The sequence below is a fragment of the Meriones unguiculatus genome, chromosome 3, assembly GCF_030254825.1.
Source record: "Meriones unguiculatus strain TT.TT164.6M chromosome 3, Bangor_MerUng_6.1, whole genome shotgun sequence".
Taxonomy (NCBI): domain Eukaryota; kingdom Metazoa; phylum Chordata; class Mammalia; order Rodentia; family Muridae; genus Meriones; species Meriones unguiculatus.
This window is the reverse complement of record NC_083351.1, coordinates 1,494,537-1,515,575: the sequence shown is the minus strand read 5'-3', so window position 1 is coordinate 1,515,575 and position 21,039 is coordinate 1,494,537. Positions and strand designations below refer to the sequence as shown.

The following is a 21,039-nucleotide window of genomic DNA, read 5'->3' as shown; positions in this document are numbered from 1 at the left end:
AGGGCTGGCCCAGGAGGCTGAGGTCAAGGGCAGCCGGCCTGGGAGCTCGGCGGGAAAGGGGCTCCTAGCCGAGGGGCCACGAACTCCAACGGCGGAGCTCAGGGAAGCCTGGCGGAGGCTGGAAGTTGCTTTTCCCTGCAGGGTGGGCGCGCGGCCTAAGGCAGCCGCCGCGGGGCCACGTTCGGCAGGGTCCCGAGCTGAACGTGCCCGGCTTTTTCGGAAAACTATCACGAATCCCAGACCCGCTGGGCTCAGGGACTTGAGAGTTCGGCTCTGGACGCCGCGGGGCCCGGAGGCGCAGCCCCCGCGGCCTGCTGATGGGGCAGGGACCTCCAGCCAGCGTGCGGCCGGGCGCCCCTTTCGCGGGCCCGAGGTAGAGGAGGGGGCGGCAGGGGCGAGCGACTCGGACCCGCGGCGCGCGGCGCTCACCACTTCGCTGCAGCCGGACCGCGGCCCGGTCTGCCGACGCCGTGCTCCCCGGCCGCGGTGCGGCGGGTCCCACCTGCTGGCTACCGGGCCGCAGCCCCTGGCCCGGCTCGCGGCGTGGGGCGGCGCGGGGACGGGAGGGCGCGAGGGCTGCTCCGGGACGCGGCGGCGGCAGCGCGGACGGCGGGAGCTCGCGGTGGGGACCGGCCCGCGGCGGAGTGCACGCGGAGCCCCAGGCTCGGCCCAGGGCGGAGCGAAAGAGAAAGTAAGACCCGGGCCCGGGCAGCCGGGCAGCCGGGCAGCCGCGCCCGGGCAGTCCGTCCCGCTGGGCCTCGCGGGTGCCAGGGAGACCGTGTGCGGGAGGGTCGGAGCGAGGGCAAGCGAGGCGGGGCGGAGGGCCGCCGAGCGGCCGGGGGGACCCGCTGCCGGGGCCCGGCGCCCGCGGGCCCGAGCGGACTGCTGGACCGCGGAGGAGCGCGGGCCACCACGCGGGGCACCGCTTGGTCAGGAACTTCGCGGCCGCAGTTCCCAGCGCAGGAAAAAGTCTCCACGTCGCTCCCCCAGCGGCCGCGGCCGTCCCGCCAGCGCCAACTGCGCCCTCGCTCCCGGGGAGCCGGGTGGGCGCCGGCCCGCGCCCCCTCCTCCGCCCCCTCCCCGGCTCAGGGTCTCCCTCCTCTGAGCCCGGCTGGCGGACGCCAAAGGCGGTGCTCTAGCGCCCACTATTTCAAAAGCCCGGAATATGATTTGACCAGGACTGAGAGCCACTCGGAGAGAGAGAGGGAGAGAGCGAGCGAGAGGAAAAGTTACTCTCCCCTTTCGTCAACTTTTCGCTAACTTTCGCTTTTCTCTCTCCTCCACCCCCGGCCCTCCCCCTCCGCCCCCCTCCCCGGCCCCCACCGCGCGCCTCGGGTTCCCGGGCCCGAGCGCCTGACACTGTGGGGGGGAGGGGGTTCGGCGGGGAGGGGGCCGGCGCCTTCGGGGAGCGCGCGGCCCGGGCGCCCCGAGCCTCCGCGCCGAGCCCGGCCGCCCCGGAGCGCGGGAGGCGGAGCAGCCCCCGGGCCGCGCGGCCGACCGGGGGCCGGAGCCGCGGGCGCGCCGACCGCGCCCCGACGCGCACCCCTGGCCCGGGTACCCCGGCCCCGCGGCCCGGGCCCGGCGGCGCGGCGCGGCGGAGCGCGGGAGACTTACTTTTGGCTAGCTTCCTCGCCCTCGCCTTGGATCGCATGGTGTCGGCTCGCGGAATCTCTCTCCTCCTCCTTGAGCCCAGAAGCAGCTACACACTATCTTCATCTCCCTAGCATTGTCAGTTTGGACACCTTCGCACATGCGCACAGAGCACTCAATCTGACACCCCTCGCCGGGGCCAAAAAAACTTTGCAATGTGTTCATCATCCTCTTCGTCGCGCCGCCGCCGCCGCCGCCTCGGCGCGGGATTGGGGGGCTCTCCGAGGCCTTCCCGGTCTTCACCTCACTTCTCGCCCTCCCCCTCCCCCCCTTTTCTGCGCAGCTCGGAACTGGCCCTTTAAGAAAACATTCCCTGCCCGCCGCTCCCGCCTGGGGCCCGCACCCCGGACACTTTAAAAGGACCCAGGTAGCCCCGGAGGCGAGGCGACGGGCCCCCGCCCCGCGCCGCGCGGCGCCGCCGCTCCCGCCCTGGCCGGGCGGCGGAGGGAGGAGACGGCCGCCGCCTGCCGCCGACCCCTCGGCTCTCCCCGCAGACGCGCGCAGTGTCCGGACGCGGCTCCGGGCCGCCGCGCGGCGTTTGGTTGCGTTTTATTACTAATTAAAAAGCTTTCGTTCGCCGTCGCCCCAGAGCGCTCTCTCCCGAACGCCCCTCGGTCCCCGCCCGCACCCCGCGCCCGCCGAGGGGGTGTCGGGGCCCGCGCGCCCCGGAACCCGGCTCCTCCGAAGCCCCCGCCGGCCGCCGCCCCCGCCCCCGCCCCTCCCCCTCGCCCCCACCCGGCGGCCGCCGCTTCGGGCTCCGCGGCTCGAAAACAAACAGCCGAGGCGCCGCCGGCTCCGCGCTTCGCCACCGCCCGGGACGCCGAGCCGCGCCGGACCCGTCGGTCCTCGGTCGGGCGCGGCGGCCGAGGGCAGCGCTCCCCGCGCCGGGGGGCGGCCGTGCCGAGGCCGAGCGGGGCGTCCCGCACCTCTGCGCCTCCGGGGCGGGCCCTCGGGCCCCGGCCTCCGCGCCCCGCTGGGCTGCGGCCGCGGCCCCCAGGTGAGTACCGGGCGCCGAAGCGCCGGAGCTCGGCCACTCTCCGAAGCCGGGGTCCTCTCCGGACACTCCCCTCCGGCCTCTCCCGGCCCTGGTGCGTCCTGGGCTGCGGAGCCCGAGGCACAGGTGGAGGAGTGCGCGCTGGAGAAAGCCCGGCGCCTCCGTCTCCGCAGCCTGCCCCTCGGAGCTCAGGCCAGCGAGGGGCCTGGCCGGGCGAGCAGGGTGGCCCCAACTAAGAGGCCTAACGGGGTGAACGGATTCCCCGTTCGAGCACGGCCACGATTTGAGTTTCAGTTGGGAACAAACGGAGGCGCTGCCCGGGCTGGGTCACGGCCCTGGGCGCCCTTCCCGAATACCGAGGTCCCTCCAGGCAACGAGATTGAGAACTGTCAGGGCGTCACCTGAGCCTTAGCAGGGTCAGGCGCCATTTGGGGCTTTCTGCCTCCCAGGTGGGGCTTCTCGCCACCCTCACCCCTTTGTTGTGCAACGAAAGCAGTCTCCTAATACTAAAATCCGCACACCGAGTCCCTGTTAAACAGCAGTCCCCAGAGACTCCTTCCTTTAGGTTCTTCACCTAATGGAGAGCGCTGCTGGGCCCGGGCTACCCCAGAGAAAAGCCCCAGGGCAGGCGAGCGGCGGCTGCGGCGGCGGCGGCGGCGGTGGCGTGCTGAGCCTTCTGACCGCCAAAGGATTCCCCGCAGAGACCCAAAGTCTCTGAGGAGCCCACAGCTCTGGGTGCCTGGCCCTGCACCCAGCTGGCTGCACCGACTGAGGCCCTTTTGTGGAAAGGCCTCACTCCTCTCCCTTTCTCAGCCTCTCTACCTAGGCGGAGTCACAGATCCACTCCCGGATCTCGCTGCTGCAGCTCCCGGTGGTCTTGGAGGGCCCTGAACCTGCTCACCCCCGGGAGGGGGGGTGACGGAGCCGGCAGTACCGGCGACACTGCTCCACCTGGGCCCGGAGGGACCCTAGTGTGTGCGCTGAATCTGGCTAGCGTAGCCGAGAAGGCTCAGGTCACCCAGTGTAGCACCCCAGGCGGCCCTTGATATTTGGGGAACACCTGGGAAGACACAGAGTTACTGGTAAAGAGCTCTCTGCTGCAGAGGGACCCTGAGCACACACACACACCCCGGCCGAGGCAGAAGCCCCTGCTTCCTCCAGGGATTCCGGTTTGCTGGAGCCCCTCTTCGGGTCCCTTCTTTGCTAAGGAGGACGCAGAGCTCTGGGCAGGTTGGACCAGCTCAGCCCAGGATGGAAGCAGGCGCCTACCCTTGCCAGTAGAGGTGTGCAGAGCTGGCGGGGGCAAGTCCCTCCTGCTCTTAGCTGCCACCCTCTGAGCCCGGAGGGGTGGCTGCCTGGGGAGGAGGCTTGGGAACCCAGGCTGACCAGGAGCCCCCAGGTGCGGCAGGGGCTCTAAGATGCCGGACCTCCAGGCCTGGAAAGGCCGTGGCCCTGGCCAGGCCCTGCCCCCACGTGGCCGGAGTTAGAACCTGAGAGGTCAGAAATGGAGGAATTCCTCAAGGAGAGTGGGAAAGCAAAGGAACGCAGACTCCAGTCCCCTTGGAGGCAGTTTTGTGCTTCCATCCCACAGAGAATTTTTTTTTTTTTTTTTTTTTTTTTTTTTTGGCAGGAATGGTGGTGGACACAGGAACAAGTGTGGGCAAGCGGAGGGCCTCTGCGGGAGCGATGCTTCAGGGACCGTTTTTTAAAATCGAGTCAGGCCTTGGGGGAGTGTGGGGTCCTGCGGTGAGAAATGCTGCCCACTTTGGGGCTGGCTAAATAATCCCCTGTGCTGGACAACTGCTAACACTGCCAAGTTCAAGAACCAGCTTCATTGCTGGCGGGGGAGGGGCAGGCTAGTGAAGAGAAGCCCAGCAACCTCTACTGTGCTCCCTGCTAGGGAGATGACTCCCCTTCTAGCTGAGAAAGAGGCTGCAGAACCAGGTCAGATCACCATCCGGCCTGGGGAAGGACCAGACTGCGGGAGTGGTCTTCAGTCCCCTAGGGAGTGCTGAGTGCCCCCAGCCTTCCTGCTGCTCTGGTCTACGGAGTTTCTTTTTTAGCCACACCCAGCCCCAGGCCTCCTGGGGGAAGCCAGCCTCTGGAGAGGCTGGGGCTCAGAAGCCCCGTCTTTACCCCTCTCAGCGGGGCGGGCAGCCCCTTGTGCAGCCTGGCTAGGTGTGCCTGCCACACAGCGTCTTCCTCCTCTCTCCTCCCCGCGCATGAAGCTCTTCCACCGTGTTCTCCACAAGTTCAGTCTGTACAACCTCCTGGCTGTGGCCCCGTCCTGCCGGTGGCAAAGGAGATAAAAGCACCTCTCCCTGAGTTGCCACGAGCTTCCTCGTGCAAGTGTCACGGGAAGAAGCTCAATCGGACTCACCCTACCCTGGCACGTGGGCCACCAAGCCGGGACGGGTGAGAGTCTCCTCACCAAGGAGCTGTGTTTTCATGCTCCACGTTTTTGGTGAGGTGGTGGCTGGCTACCACTGCACAGACTGGCAAAGAGAGCAGAGACTGAGGCAGGGAGAGTCACAGCCTGAGGCAAGGAGGCCGGACTGCTCGCTGCAGCTTGGGTCTGACCTCGCACTTAGGATAGGCTTCAAAATACCTAAAGAACTGGTTCCAGGCAGGCCTAGAAAGTGTCCCCAAATGGGGGTCCCCCAGTACCCAGGCTCTACTGCATGTGCCCCACGCTGGGCACATTTTTACATCCCGTTCTGCCCAGCTGCCCTCCCAGCTCCGGGGAACCATGACGGGACTTGAATGACCTTGAGAACGGAAGGACAGTGGTCAGACTTTCTGCCCAAGGGGTTCTCTCTGAAGGTTTTGGACCTCCCAGGGCCAGAGTGTGGCTCTGGGGAGCGTGGGGGCTCTCTCAACCAAGCCGACCCAGGAGTGCAAGCTTAGCGATTTTGAACAGCCCCCAGATGTTCAGAAACAGACGTCTTTGGATCACAGGACGACTTTTGTCCCTGCGTATGCAGCGTCCTAGAGGTCTGCACGGGAGTCTTCGCGCGGAGGGCTGTGGCGGCTTAGGGATTCCAGCAGAATCTCGTCTGGCCTCCGTCCTGAGCCCCTGCCGACGGGACGCACAGGAGATGATTTGCCGCTCACCTGCACGCCTTTTGGACAGTGAGGACAAAGTGGGGGGGATGTTTTGCTTTAAAATATCGATAGCTTGGGCCTCCTGCACTCCCTTTTCCTCTCTCTGCTTGAGTCCAGGAGGGAGTTGGCTTTTCTGTCTTGCGGAGGGGAAAACCCGCTCCAGAAGGCGCTGGACGCTCCCAAGGACGCCTTCCCGCCTGGAGAGCACAGTGTACGGAATCGAGTGCAGAGAAGCCTGGGCTCTTCCAGCTGCGCGGAGGCTGCGGCCACCGGGAGCAATAAACGGACTCTGTTCCCCGCTCCTTCCCTCCTGATCCCTTAACCTTCGAAAATCCGCCAACGAATCCGGAGCTGCGGCTGGCGCTGCGAGTGTCCGCGAGGCACGTGCTCATCCCGGACCGGGCAGCGGCGCGGCCCGTAGCTTCCTCCCCTTCGCCCGAGCTCACCGGCAGCAACTTCGTTCTTGCAGGTAAAAGCCGAGGCGTGCGCTGAGACAGTGCAGCCGAGTGGCACCGCTCCGGCTCCACGCTGCCGCCAGTCTAGGATGCCCCCGCTTCCAGCGAGTGCGAGCAGGGAGGGCCCTGGCAGCAACGAAAACAGCGAGCTGCCGGCGCCTCCCGCCCCAAGACCGGGCTCCAGAGCCGCACTGTGGGAGCCTGCCTCCCAAGCGCAGCCAGGTCCAGAGCTGGGTAGGCTAGCCAGACAACCAAGTCTCCTCGGCTCATCTCGAATCCGAAACTACATTTCGTTTTTGCAGAGTCGCCTACTACCTAACGATTCGGCCGTAGATTCGGCTCGGTACAGTTCGGTACAGCGGACACTGTTTGGGAACCAGATTCTGTGTTTGGGCTTGTGCAGTGTTGGATCTCACAGTTCACAGTGTTGGGTGGGAGCTGCTAGGAAATTCTCCTCCTTTACCCTTCTGTGACTCGGCCATTCATCCTTCCCTTCAGAGTTCTGCGTGATTGGCAGGCAAGAACGGTTAGTTTTCAGGGCCAGGCTGAAGGCTGAGCCGGCAGAGTGGCACAGCGCAGCCCACCCTCATGAGCCACAGTTTAAGACCGAGAGACGTGGGTGCTCAGAGAGGAATTTTCCCAAGCAGCAGTGGGGCTATCTGTCATGCCTCTGCAGTCCCTGCTTCCTCCCTCTTGCCTCCCTCACTCCGTGTTGGGTGGGGGAGTTGAGAGTCTCTTCTTGGCCCGGGAGAAGATTTAACAAGGCCTCTCCACTTGGCACTCAACATCCTGAAGAAGGTGGACGGGGTCATGGTGCAGCCAGAAGGGAACAACCTACAGAGGCTCTAGCTCCAGCCGCTTTGGGGGACACTGGTTCACCCTCACATACACAGCTTCACACCACCCCAGCTCCACCTGGCCACCTTAGCCTGACGTGTGTGGTGCGCACTGCAGAGACCAAGCCCCGACTGGGGCTTCTGAAGAACTTCTCTCTGGGAGAAGGCGGAGTGCTGTCCAGCAAGAGGAGAAACTTCCTGTCTTTTGTCACCACTAAGACCTCTGATCCAGACACCGAGAGAGGCCAGGGAGATGCTCAAAAGGTCTCTGCAAACACACACACACACACACACACACACACACACACCTTCTGCTTTCTACTAAAGCAGTAACAGCAGAACTCTGTAGACATGCTTTGTGAGCCAGCAAGAAAAGGGCAGAGACCAGTATGGCCTGAGGCTGGGAAAAAAATTAACAGTTCTGCAGGGTCACTAAAGGTGATGGACTCAGTGGTCCGTGTCCTCCAGGGACAAGGTGCCAGATCCCCACCTGTTCCCAAGCCCCAAAAGTGGAAAAGCCCAGGGCAGCAGGGAGTCCTAAGGGCTTCACCTGGCTTTATGACTTTGGCTCACTGGCATCCTGCCCTCAATCCTCCTGACGGTCAGCGCATGGCTCCTCAGCTGCGTTGAGGAAGACACACCTGGGTTCAGCGTGGTGTCTGTGTGCAGAGAATAGGGATGGGGTGAAGCTGACTGGTCTCCCCTGAGCATCTTCTCTGGGGGTAAGGTGGCTGTCATAATTGTAACAGATAGGCATCAAGTATCAGCAAAGGAGGGCTGGGTTGGGTCCTGCCCGCTGCTGGAGAAACTATCCTCTAAGCCAGCATGAAGCCATTTGATTAGAGCAGCTTGACTCCTTGGAGGCGACCCCCTGAGGTCAGGCTTGCAGAAGGTGAGAGTGGGGAGGGGCATTGCACCTGCCTCAGAGATCCTGCTTCCCTCAGCCCACCTTTTGTATGTAATGCTGCCCTAATTGCAGGTGGTCCCAGAGGGCTAAAGTATGCGGTCTTGGTGACTAAATGGGGGTGGACAGTTCTAACTGTGCAGCCCTGGGGACTTCATCCAAGCTGGATGCAGCTCCGGGTCACTCATGCTCCCATGAGGAATCCTCCACCCGTACTGTGTTGTCCATGGAGTGTGAGGGGGGGGGCGGGGGGGGGAGGGAGAGGGAGGGGATTGGGTGGCCTGTAATCTTGACAGCCCACACTCCTTTGGGAGCCTCCCTCAGCTCCTCAGCTTTACAGAACCCTGTTTCCTGGTGGCACGGGGTGAGTGGGTGGGTGAATCTGACAGTACCCTGGCAACAGCCTTCAGGAGAAGAAGGTTCCGCTTGCCAGGAGCTCCCTACAGTTCTGTGGATCGGTGACAGCAGAGGCTAAGACCCCTTTCCCTTTGCTACTTTCTCAGTTCCTCTCCCAGAACCTGGAGTTTGTCCCCAGAGCTTCGAGTTGAAGCCCTGGAAAGTGCCTGTCCTTGGCTGGACAGAGAGGGCCATTGGAGCCATGTGTGGGGTTCATTCCCTGTGGACTTCTTACAGGCTTCACAGCCCCTGAGCTCCAGGCTTGTCTGGAACTGAGCAGATGCAGCCGCTTGGGCTCTGTGCTTCCAGAGTCCAGTACTCCATGGGCAATCAGGAGGCCCTTAACCTAATCTCATTTCAGGGCTGAGCTGTGGCTGTTTGGGTTGAGGGAAGCCCTCATGCCTGAGACAGTCGCTTTGGGGGTCTCATCACGGTACTAACACAGTGAGTCATGTTCTGACACACCAGTATATTCTGTATTTGAGCTTCTAGTGAGGCATTTTTAATTATAAAATACGTCACCAGGACAGAAACAAACAGTGTCCGTTAAGTGTTCGTGAGGCCTGGAGCACATGGGACACAGTGGTTCCAGTGAACACAAGTAAGCCAGTTTTCACATTAGAGAAATAACAGTTCTGGTAGAAATGCAGCACTTTTAAAAGAGGTTAATTAATAAACAGCAGGTAATTGCTCGTGGCACGATGTGGCAGAGAGTAATTTTCATTTTTGAGGGTGGAAGGACCAGATGCCCCTCCCTCCCCACTCAGCATTTCTCTGTAATAATCACCTTGGCTTCCCTTCCGCCTTTAATTTTTACAGCTGGAGCTGTTTATCATCGCTCCAACTTTCACTAAAAAAGGCAAAGCTATCACTTAAACAAAGCTATTGAAAACTCAGCATCATATGTGGGTTTCTTAACATAAATAAATCATACAAACCAAGATTTATGTTCAAGGAATGATGTCATTCATTGAAGGCTGCCTTCTCAATCAGATCAGTCTCTGTGTGTGTGTGTGTGTGAGAGAGAGAGAGAGAGAGAGAGAGAGAGAGAGAGAGAGAGAGAGAGAACAACTTCTCTAGCACCCTGGATGTTCTTCTCTGTCTCAGGTCATCGAGATGATCGTGCCTTGTGTCAGCCCAGCAGAAGCAGGCCTAAGTGGCAAGAGCATTCTTCTCCTGCAGCTGAGGAAGAAAGCTGGGCTTGCCCAAAGAGCACAGTAAGCTCTTGCTGTTGGTCATGGTCCCTCTGGTCTTCTGACTTTTGGAATGAGTCCAGCTAGAGATGGCACTGCCACAGAAGCTTAGCCATGCTGAAATGACTGAGGAACATTACAGCCACAGAGAGGTAAACAAACAAAAGCCAGGCTATCCATACACGGTGCTGTGTGACCTCAAAGGGAATGAGACACTGACCTGTGCTTCAAAATGGATGAACCTCAGAAATATGGCAAATGCATGGCGCTGTCCATTAAAGGCCACACACCACATGATTCACAGTACAATATGTCCAGAACCAGAAAATCCACAGAGACAAAATGGGGAGGGGGAGGGGGATAGAGGGAGTGACTGCTGGTGGAGTGTCCAGTGATGAATCTCTGTAGTAAGCATGGTACAGGCTGCACATGGAGAAGTTTAAATGTCACCGTTTTGTTGACCCTAATAAAGTTACTTACACATCACAAATCAGCATTTGAGTTTTTAAAAATTAAAATATAATTACCACAAAAACCAGCATTCAAATTTAAGGAAACATTCTTACTTTTCCCAGTGGACATAAACAAATACTATTCATCCCAGATCTGGCACTAAGGACAGAGCAAATACATGATTCCGCTTATTTACAGGACCACAAGCCACTTAAGCCTTCCCCTCCCCCAAACTGTTAACTGCATATATGTCCCCAGGGATGCGGATTATGGTGCCTTAATTGTACTGATCCCGAGCTCTCCCCGCCATGAGGGAATGTTAGTCCAAACTTGTGAGGGCTTATGGTTTCTGATAGGTAATCGCCGCTGCTCAAGATTCAAGACAGCAGCTGCCATGTTATGCCAGGAGAGCAGGCTACACAGTTCCACGCTCATCGTCAAAGCTTTAACTTTCAAAGTGATCACATGGATAAGGACTGTATCCTCACACAGCTTGGAGAGCAGTACACAGGCGCTCAGCTAAAGGATGGGTGTATATCCTTCACAGCTCTCCCTGTAGTTGGAGGTTTGAAGCCTTCCCCATCATTTGATGTGCAGTCGTAATTAGCCAAAATCAAAGCAAAAGAAGACAGGCATCTTTCCATTTCTAAAGGGTGAGTAAAATGTCCTCCATTCATTCTCTGGGGTACAGCGAGCCATGAATGGGAGGGCGCTCTTACACCTCAATGTGCATGAACCCTGGCAACTACACGAAGACCTGAAGAGAGCCAGTTGCCGAAGGTCACATGGCACGAGATTTCAGGCAAAGTTACCGAGACAGAACGTACCACTGGCAAGAGCTGGAAAAGTGGTGATGTCTCAACCAGAGCAGATGGAAGTTCTGGGTCTGAGAGCAGGTGTGCCTTATAAGTCCAGCTTCATCCCCCTGAGGATGTGCTGAGGAAAACAGCACTGACCCAGATCAGGTGCCTAGCAGACTGAACTGTGAGCCTTTTATTCTTCAAGAGTTATTGCAAGAGCTGGAGGAATGCCTTAGCTGTTAAGAACACTTGCTGTACCCATGTGATGGCTCACAACCTTCTGTAACATGGGTTCTAGGGGATCCAGTGCCCTAAGAATACAGTAGTGTCCCAATCAGGCCTCTAATTTTCCTGAGGTCACATCCTTGTGGAAAGGCAACACTTCACAAGCTGGGAGACTTTCCTAGTAGGCTAGAAAGTTCTGAACGCTAAGGACACAACAGGGAATGAGATGTAACTCAAGAAAGGTTTGAGATGTAACTCTTTTAGGACTTTACCTGTCTGAAGTTGTCTTTTTCCAGCATAGCAGGGGGATAGTTGAGCTAGGTATGGAATTCTAGCGTAGTGATGACCTCTTCATTCAGATTTAGAGAGTGTTGGCCATCTTTTCTTCCAGGGGAGCTAAGAAGTCCCTGAGAGATTTCACTACCTTGGGTTTTGTGTGACTTGCTTTTGCTCTTGGAAAAATCATAGAATCGTCTCTTTGTCCCTGGTGTTCCAGTGTTTCCTGAGCTTGTGTCCTAGAGTAAGCATCTCTTTTCATCGATACTGGAACCTTCAACTTAAGGTAATTTTCTTGAATTGCTATTGTTGATTTTCTGAATTATTTTCTGAATTATCTGTCCTTGGATTTTGAAACTTGAAGACTGTACTGCTTTCATTTCCCCATGTAGGACATGCATACCCCAAATGTCTGTCTCTCCTTGGCTGGCCATTCATGCCAAGGAACTTACTAACAGAAAGGATTTGGAGCTGCTTATCTCCATGGTTGAGCTCCATGACTGGATGCTGCTAAGAATCCTAGGTGTTGCCATCTTGAGGAACCCATCTAGTCTCCCAGGGACTTTTCCAGGAAGCTGTTGGGGGTGGGTCTGGCTGTCAGCCTTAAGTAGCCAAACTGAAGAGGTGGGAGTCTCTGCAGCTTCGGGAGAATAGACCTTTGGATTTCTGCTAACAGGAGGGGAAAACAGTTGCTTCGTGGAGAAGTGAAGGGGAGCTAGGAATTTAACTTGCTTATAGCATACTCTTCCTAAATTCCAGGAGTGTTCTTATTAATCCTGAGTTTAGGGAGCTCTCTTCTCTAGCCCAGGGGAGTATTCCTCTTGTTTCGTGTTCTCTAGGATTTACATAGACTTCAGCTGTGATCCCAGAACCAGCAGGTCCTGCAGGAGGGTGATTCTCCACCCCCAACACAGGGGCATTTCCTGTGCAGAAGACAGGAAAGAGGGAGATGAACAGCTTGATGTAACCCAGATTCTCGAGGGAAGGTAAGCTCCGACCGTTGCTCACCCTGCATGTTCTTGCATCTGGTTCTCGAGGACAGCGCTTCTCCAGGACCTTACAGTGACTATCTTCCTCAAGATTCCAAGGAGGGCAGGACACCCCAAGGCAGGAGCTTGCGACAGGGGAGTCTGCCAAGCCTTCCTCCTTTCATAGTATCCTCCTGCTGCCTTGACTCATGCTTAGTCCCTGCGTGTTTTCATGTAATTCAGGGAGCAGTGTTCTTCCTGCATGTTTCTGGCACTTTCTTCCCTATATGGGACCCTATTGTGGGTGAACTCAGCAGATCTGGCTGAGGCGCTGGCCTCATCCTGCAGGAAAAAAAAGAAAGAGGATGAAGCTGAATTGGGCCCCTCTGAGACCCTCCTGTGTAGAGTCTGGGTCACTCTGAGGCTCACAATGACTCCAGCCAGGTGAAGCAGGGGCATGTTGTTTGGGTCGGAGGCTATCCTCACTACAACCTCTATCCAAATATCCCCGTGATCCCACACAGTTGCCTGTGGGATAATGTGGACTCCCTGCAAACGAGCCATGGCAGAAACAGCTGCCCCAGGATCCAAGGCTTTTATAGGTTTGCCTTAAAGATTTTATTCCAGAAAAAACCCAAAGCAATTAATTCAAATTACAGAGTAGTCATTTGCGATAATATTTGCTTTAAATATATGTTTTTTTAAAAAACCCTCAGCTGTGGGCCTTGAGTGAGTTCGAGGTGAAGGACACCTTGAAATAATTACATTTTTGCGCATTTTATGTTGTGAAAATGGCTTAGTCAATTTGGGGAAGAACGTAAAGTGTTCGGCTGACTCCACTGTAAAGTCCGCGCTGTTTCTCTTCCCGTTCTTGCCAGGGCAACCACACTGGGATCATTCGCCCTTTCGCCTCCAAGGTGGATTTCTTCCAAAAGGCACCCAGGCACTGGCCCAGCTGCCCTCCATCCAGCTCTTGGCAGCAGAGAGGAGCAAGGCCTTTTCTGGAGGTCGACCTGATGGTGGCGTGGGGAAACCTGGAGAACAGATCTGGCCCCCAGCTGGTGGGGAGCACAGTGGCGACCCCCTGCCCACTCTGTCCTGGGAACGTTGATAGGGGCTTTACCTGCGGATGGGTGCAGTTCAGAGTAGGGCAGCAAGCCCAGCTGGACTGTAGCCAGCCTGCATGTCCGGAGAGAGGGTCAGAGCCTGGAGAATGGGAATTCGTTAAGGTGGTACTGTGAGAGGAACGGCATCAGGGTGCTCAGATTCAGGGGTGCCTGACGCTCCCACTGCCAGAGATTGCTCCTCCCGGCCACACGGGCAAGGGTGGAAACATGTCTTCCTGTTCTGCTTGCCTTTTCTTTCCATTGTTTTCGGTATGCCGTGGGACTTAAATTTCTCGTTTATTTGTATATATAGGCTATATGCGTGGGCGTGCACGTCACTCATGTGGTTCCTTCCCTTCACCGTGTCGGTCCCGGGGATTGAAGTCAGGTTGTCAAGGTTCCTTTACCTGCTGAGTCCTCTCAGCAGCCCGGGTCTTACAAGAGCTATGCAAGCACTCCACCCCAGCCCATCTGCACATTTGCTTATTTCAAAATAAATAAATAAAACAATTGAGACAGGGTCTCATGTAGCCGAGGTTAGCCTTGACCCTGCTTTGTATGCAGCTGAAGATAACCTGAAATTACCTCCTCCATGTTAGGATCACACATACATACACACACACACACACACACACACACACACACACAGCAGCCCACTCCAGTTTATTCTGTGTTGTGGACAGTACTCAGAGCATCACACCTTCTAGGAAAGCCATCATTCAGCCTCTTGAGCTTAAAAAAAACAAAAACAAAAGCCCACATTTACATTTTAGCAGCATCCTATATTTTTTTCCACTCACAATTTGTTTCCACTTTTGTTACACTTTTAAAAATCCTTGCCTAACTCAAAGCCAAAACTGTCTACCATGTTAACCCTAAAATTGTATATATTTATTTTTAGACCAAAGATATAGAGCAGCAGTCCCAGCTAGGGGCAAGGGGGTCACATGTGCCCAGAACTTGTGGGCGGGTCAGGACAGCAGAGCAGAAGGCCTGTCCTTAACAGAGAGTGGAGGGGCTGGAGCCCAGCGGTTCAGAACTGGCTGCGCTGGCAGAGGCCGGGCTCCCAGCACCCACACCAGGTGGTTTGAAACCAACTGGAGCTCCAGGTGCAGGGGAGCCAGCACCACCTCTTTACCTTTTTACCTTTTTACCTCAAACACACAAACCTATGTATAAACAAAACTAAATATTTTCTAAATAGCAAACTCATGTAGGGTCTATTTTGAGCTAGTACTTCTATGTTGGAGGAGCCTTCACCACACATTCCCACCAGCACACAGAGCTTAGACACCCTGCATTGAGACCTCAGAAACAGCGAGCCAAGGAAAACCTTTCCTCTGTTTAGGTTGTTTACCTCAAGTGTGTCTACAGAGTAACAGGCTGAATCACTTGGGTTGACAACCTTGCAAAAGCTAACAGACAGGAGTGAGTCCGTGGGCTCCACCGGGTCTGTCTGTCCTTCATCCCACCAATACCACACTGCTTGCATCGCTATTGCTCCATAATATATTTTGGGGGATGTTATTATTGTTCTTATTGTTTTGTGTGCTTGGTCTCTTTGTTTTGTTTTTTAAAGCAGAGCCTCCCTGTGTAACCCTGAATGGCCTGTAACTTTTATGTAACACCTGCCTCTGCCTCCGGAGTGCTGGGACTAAGTGAATGCCAGCTACAACATGCTCCAAAATATACCATGTCTTTCAAATTCGGTGGGGTTTGTTTAGGCTACTGTGCTGGCTAGTTTTATGTCTGCTTGACACAAGCTACAGTCAGCTGGAGGAAGGAACCTCAGTTGAGAAAATGCCTCTATAAGATCTGCCTCTAAAGCATTTTCTAAATTAGTGATCCATAGGGGAGGGCCCGCCCACTGTGGGCAGTGCCATCCCTGGGCTGGTGGTCCTGAGGTCTGTAAGAAAGCAGCTGAGCAAGCCTCCACGAGCAAGCCAGTAAGCAGCACTGTGGTCTCTGCCTCTAGGTTCCTGCCCTGTTAGAGTTCCTGTCCTGATTTCCTTTGATAATAAACTGTGATGTGATGACAAATAAATTCTTCCCCAACTTGCTTTTGGTCATGATGTTTCATGGCAGCAATAATAATCCTAACTAAACAAATTTAGCTCCTCTCCATGTAAGCATGAGAACGGCTCCGTCTCCAGGCGCCATTGAATCTGCTGGCCCAGGTTCGGGAGTCCTGCCTTCCTAATGGCGCTGAGCTCCAGCTCCATAGACGTAGGCCCCTTGCACTCTGGGTGACATTTCTTGGTTCTCACTGTGTGAGATGAAATAAACATTTTGGGGTGGGGAAAGATTTAAGGCCCTGAGATAGAGTAGACATATTTCTGGATGGATACTAAGTGTCGAGCTTGGCCCAAGAGAAAACAAAAAGTTACAAAGGGTCAAAATGGGAATAAGAAACACCCTTCCGTCCTTCCGTCCTTCTGCCCTTCTGCAGCAGAGCCCTCTGCCTGCATGGATTGCAGACCAGTTCTTGCAAGGGGCAGATGTCTATTTTAGAAAGGATTTTCTAGAATGTAACAAAGGGAAAAAAACACTCTGTTCAATTTTTTTGAGGCACCATCTGACTAGGTAGATTGGTCTTGAACTTGTGATCCTGTCTCAGATGCTGGGATTATAGGTCTACATTGAAAGACGGGTTGTCATGCCATTCCAGCTCCTCGCTGGACACCAGATCTGCTGGTGCCTAATTGTGGGTAAAGGTGCTTGCCATGCTCTCCTGACCTGTGTTTGGCTCCCCAGAAGCCATGGGAAAGCCAGATGCACAGTACCAACATTTGTAATTCCAGCTGCTCTATGGGAAGTAGGTGGACACTGGCCAGATAGCCTGGCTTACACAGCAAAGACCCTGCGTAAATATGATTTTAACTAACTTATCACACGTACTTCACTAGAGTTTTGAAACATTCTTGCCAAGACCAGACAAGTGTACCCACCATCATTTTATGACTGTTGGACAGCCACGACCACTAGCCACAGCTGCCAGAGGCAAATGAGAAACCAGGGTGCAGAGACTTATAAGCTTTAAGGCATGTGTTTTCAACAACAGCATTCAGGAGGCAGAGGTAGGGAGATCTCTCTGAGTTCAGTCAAGCCTACATAAGCAAAACACCAAAAGAAACAAAGAGCCCGTTCCTACAGATGAACTGTGAGCATCTGTGCAAAAATTCTGAATAAACAAAGACAAAACATTATTGTCATTATCAGTACTATTCTAGATAAAAAATCAACACATACACACCCAACACACAAGTATATAAAATACATGCACACACAGTATGTGTACACACAACATACATGCACCCACAACTCATATACTGAGAACACATGGACAGAACACATATCCAGATACACATAGCATGCATACAGAGAGTGTAACATGCACACACAACACATACCTGTGTGTATACCTTCGATCTATATACAGGACACACATACATATAGTCAACACTGTACACAGAAATCACACATATGTATATGTTCATATATTTATATGCACGTATGTGCACATATGTGTTCATATGTGTGTATATACATGTATGTATGTATATATATGTATATATTCCACCACCATACTTATGCCCCAGATGGCTGCCCAAGGCAGAAGAGGAAGGATGGAGAGGAAGGATTGGGATAGAGTGTAAAATGACAGAGGCAGGTGCTGAGGAAAGGCAGCCACAACCATCAACTAGGAGCTCAGGTAGCTGGGCTGGGGGCAGGGATGGGATGCCACACTCAGGCTAAAGGGCTCAGTTATGCGGCTTTGGCACCCATCTCTACACGCCTTTGTCCTCGTGAGTGCCCCACACCTCTGAAGCCCTGGCATCCCTGGAGCCCGGAAAGGGGAAGGGCACGTCTCCTTCCCCGTGACCCTGCTCTGCCCGGGCCAGAGTCCCCGAGGTTTGGGCCCACACTTGACCAGTGTCTGGGTGGTCTGCCACAACTACTCTCCAGAAACCCGATGCCCTCCAGCCAGTTGTCTGTCTGGTGGACTTCCAGCTGCAGGGGCAGGGCTGCCTCCCGGCAACACGCGGCCCGCAGCCCACCATTCCCAGGCTGCTGCAGGGGGATGTCCCTTCGCTCTCAGGGTTTAGCTGTAGAAGGGCAGCTGTTCCCAGCTGCATCTCAGCGGGACAGAGACTGTGAGAAGAGGCTTTCCCCTGCCCTCGCTACCTCCCCGTCCACTCCCGGCTGCCCCATGCTGGACCCTACACCAGCTGCTGCAGGCCCCACCAAGGTGTTGCTGAGGTGGCTGCCACACGGGACCAGCAGCAGGGCTGAAGCTGCCTCCCTGCCGACAGTTTCCACTTCAGTCTCATGTGCCTGTTGCCTGTCACTGGGCAGAGTTCTCACCCTCCACAAGACTGCACATTGTCTGTATTTTTCGGATGAGGAACTTGCCCTTCCCAAGGTTGAAGAGCTGGGCTCTGACACTTGGCTGGCTTGCTGTTTCGGTTCTTACACTGAGGAGGCACAGGGGCCTCAGGACCAAGGTCACCTGAAGGACACCGAGGGCCAGTGTTGAGGGAGCAGAGAGTGGAACACCACTACTGGCTGTTTTCTGGTCTCCTGGCCTCAGGACCTTTGCACGTATTCTCAGCCAGCTCTGCTTACCTTGCCATTCCTGCTTTTCCTGCCTGTTCAGTTGTCAGGACTCGGGAAGGAGGCCATTTCTGAGTGCTCTCATCTCAATGGGTCAGGAAGCAGAGAAAGACAAACTCCAAACTGTTTCTCTTGAGTACCCCAGTTCATGAGTGGGTCTGTCTCCTCGTTTGATTCTCTCTGAAAACTTCAGTCTTCTGGGTGATTCCCAAATCTAGGCAAATTGACATTGAAGAACAGCTATCCGTCATCCTTCACAAGGCCAAGGTAATTCCACCATCTTGATGCATTTTCTGTGACTAGAGTAGAATTCCCAAGACTGAGTGGTCATAGGATAGAGGCTTGTTTGGCTTCTGGTTTTGGCGGCTGGGACTCCAAGATGAGGTCCAGCTTCCTGTTAGTTCCCGTGCTGCTTCATTCAGCCTCTGACAGGAAGCAGGACAAGGGGAGCTAGCAGGAAAGAGAGCAGGAGCCACGGCCCAGCAGCTGCCCTCACTGGGATGACCTCAGTTCTTGGCAGATCTCACTTTCTTAATGGCTCCAACCACTCTTGAGGGGTCCACTCCAGCACCTCAGTACACCCAACCTACCACCCTGGCCAGGCTTTGCCAGAAACTTAGGAGAAAAACTACTCTTCAACCATAGCACTTGCCAAACCACTCAGCAGGGTCCTGCTGACGCAAAGCCAAGGTCCCCTCACTGCTGTCTTCCTGGCCTCAAGAATGGCCCTCAGAACTGGCCCTGCTGAGCCCTACGGTGTGGGCCGCCTGCACTCCACAGGCAGCCGTGACCCCACTGCATTCACACGTAGCCTGAGCCTTACTTTGCCTGAGCCCACTCAGATGTCTAACCAGGCTACCCAGAGGGAGAGCCGCCCAGTGCCCAGCGTGGAGGAGCCTCTCAGAAGACGGGTGATTTCCTCCATTGCACTGTATGGTCCAGTGTGTCTCCACACTCAGATGTGGACATTCCCAAGTGTGAGTCCAAGATGCAGGCAGCTTCCTTGGGGGAAGAGTGGGCCCTGTCAGCCATGTCAGGCACGGCCCTTGCCAGACATCGCCCTCCCAGCTGGAAGCCCTGTCGCCAGCTCCCCTCTGAGAAGGGGCCTCCTTATCTTCCCCGTGGTTTTGTGCTGTGGCCAGGGGGTAGAAGGTCTCACTCATCCCTACATCAGGGAGAGAGACAAAAACTATTGCATAACCCTGGTGGAAAGAATGGCTTTGGCTTCGTGAAGTCCCAGCAGAAATCCTGCCATTATTCAGACTCTAGTTCTGCTAATGTTGGAGCAGGGAGGGACTGACCGCAGGGGCGAGGGTGGGGATGTCCGCAGAGCCTGGGTAACTACCCCTTCGGCTATCACCTCCCAGGTGGACTGCCTCTCCTGATCCCATCTACACAGGTAGCCCCTAGAGTGAGACCTTTGACCTCAAGAGAGTGGAGAGCCTTGGAAATAAGAAAAGCTCTGGTCCAGAAGCTTGCCGCTCAGGGTGGAGCCAGGCCAGGAGGGGCTGTGCTCCCCAACACCCTGTGCTGGACGATCTGTGTGTGAGTTAAGGGGAGGGTCCAGGACATTCTTCTTCGGTCCTTCCTAGACCAGGGGACTACAGGCCTACCTGCGTCTTGACCCCCCACATGAGGAAAATAGACACTCCAGCCTTCTGTCGGTCAAGTACTTGACCAGGCATCGAGCACAGAACACAGAGTCAATTGAGTCTGAGCCCTGACATTGCAGCCAGTTCTTAAGGCCACTGTTCCTGGGATGTGGGGAGCAAAGGACATACGGACTCATTCTGGTGATGCACTGTGAGGACGAAGCAAAGCCCAAGGCTCACCATATCCATTATCCAGGGAGCTTCTGCCTCTGGCAGGTCCCTATCTTACCTTGTTCAGGAGGCATTCCTTCTGCAAGAGCAGGTTTGAAGGTAAGGTATCACACACTCAGCACCCTGGAAAGTCACACATTTAGTTTGCATAGCGATATGATGGTCATTGTGGGGCCAGGCTGGAGGTGGGGCTGACTGCAGCTGTTTAGCTGTTTAGCTGTGTGTGCTTACACATATGTGTGGTGCCTGTGTGCTCACTTGCCAGTACAGGGTACACAAATGTATGGGTGTTTGTGTGTTCATGTACATACCTGGGGCGTCTGTGACTGCACATGTTTGTCTGCTCTAGAGCACGCACTGAACCACCTGGCATCTCCGATGCACCCCAGGAAGCAGGCACTGGTCTAGGGAAGGGCCAGGGCTGCAGGGAGGGAGCCCTTCCACAGTGTGTCTCAGCCACAGGGACAGTCACAACTCTTTCAGACTCCAGGGCCTGGCAGCTGAAGGCATCGCTAGGCTGCCCGCACACGAGCATTCACACCAGCTCCTGAAACCCGAGAGCCGTTGGCAACCTGGGACTGATTTCTAAGCCGAGACTTGGCTGTGCTTTTGTTGCAAGGACTTAAGTTTTTTATTTGTATTCTTGAAAGGTAGAATCATTTTTTCTTTAATAGTTTTCAGAAAATCTAGCTGGGGCCAGACTTGGTTGCTCACACCTGTAAGCTCGCATTTAGGAGGCTGAAGCAGGAAGATTGCCATGAGTCCAAGGCCAGCCTGGGCTACCCAGTAAGGCTCTTCCTCAAAAAGTAAAAATCAAAGTCAAGCTGGGTTTCTAGGAAAAAGAGTCACTAGAAAGTATGATGTTTTCTGTATACACATATGTGTGCTATAGTCTGCAGTGTTCGCACATGTGTGTATTCATAAATACATACGTGTGTAGATATGCACATCGCTGTTGATACATATGTGTGCATATATATGCTTAAGTAGAGAAATGTGTTCATGCATGGCTGTGTGCATATGTGTATGTATGTGTTCTGTGATCTGTATAGCATGGTGCATATGTGTTCAAAATGCATGCTTCTGTGCCAGTCTGTGTGTGTGCTCTATTATGGGTACACATTGTGTGTGCATGTATGTGCTATAGTCTGGATATGCTCATGCATGCATGTGCATGCAGGTGTTGCTGTAGTCTATATATGCTCATGTATGTGTATACATACATATTCATGCGTGCCTCT

General features: G+C 55.2%; 1 protein-coding gene and 1 long non-coding RNA gene across 11 annotated transcripts in view; one reads left to right on the top strand and one right to left on the bottom strand.

Moving 5' to 3' along the window:
• Prdm16 (PR/SET domain 16) overlaps positions 1 to 2,327 on the bottom strand; it is a 310,338-nt gene extending 308,011 nt beyond the window's left edge. For 6 of the 9 annotated variants that reach the window (XM_060378939.1, XM_021655353.2, XM_060378941.1 and 3 more), the window contains exon 1: positions 1,615 to 2,325. In XM_060378939.1, the coding sequence (XP_060234922.1) occupies positions 1,615 to 1,651 (37 nt within the window). In that variant the 5' untranslated portion in view covers positions 1,652 to 2,325. Of the gene's footprint in view, positions 1 to 1,614 lie in introns of all 9 variants that reach the window. The other 3 variants (XM_060378940.1, XM_060378942.1, XM_021655376.2) reach the window with 2 other exon arrangements.
• A 78-nt stretch (positions 2,328 to 2,405) lies between these two features.
• LOC110559775 (uncharacterized) lies at positions 2,406 to 15,411 on the top strand. 2 transcript variants are annotated; one of them, XR_009590407.1, is made up of 6 exons: positions 2,406 to 2,647; positions 9,448 to 9,685; positions 10,534 to 10,639; positions 11,403 to 11,573; positions 12,127 to 12,273; positions 13,134 to 15,411. It is a non-coding gene; the product is annotated as an uncharacterized LOC110559775 (long non-coding RNA). The 2 variants fall into 2 exon arrangements; XR_009590406.1 differs by lacking the exon at positions 2,406 to 2,647 and having other exon boundaries at positions 8,208 to 9,685.
• Positions 15,412 to 21,039: the final 5,628 nt, after the last annotated feature.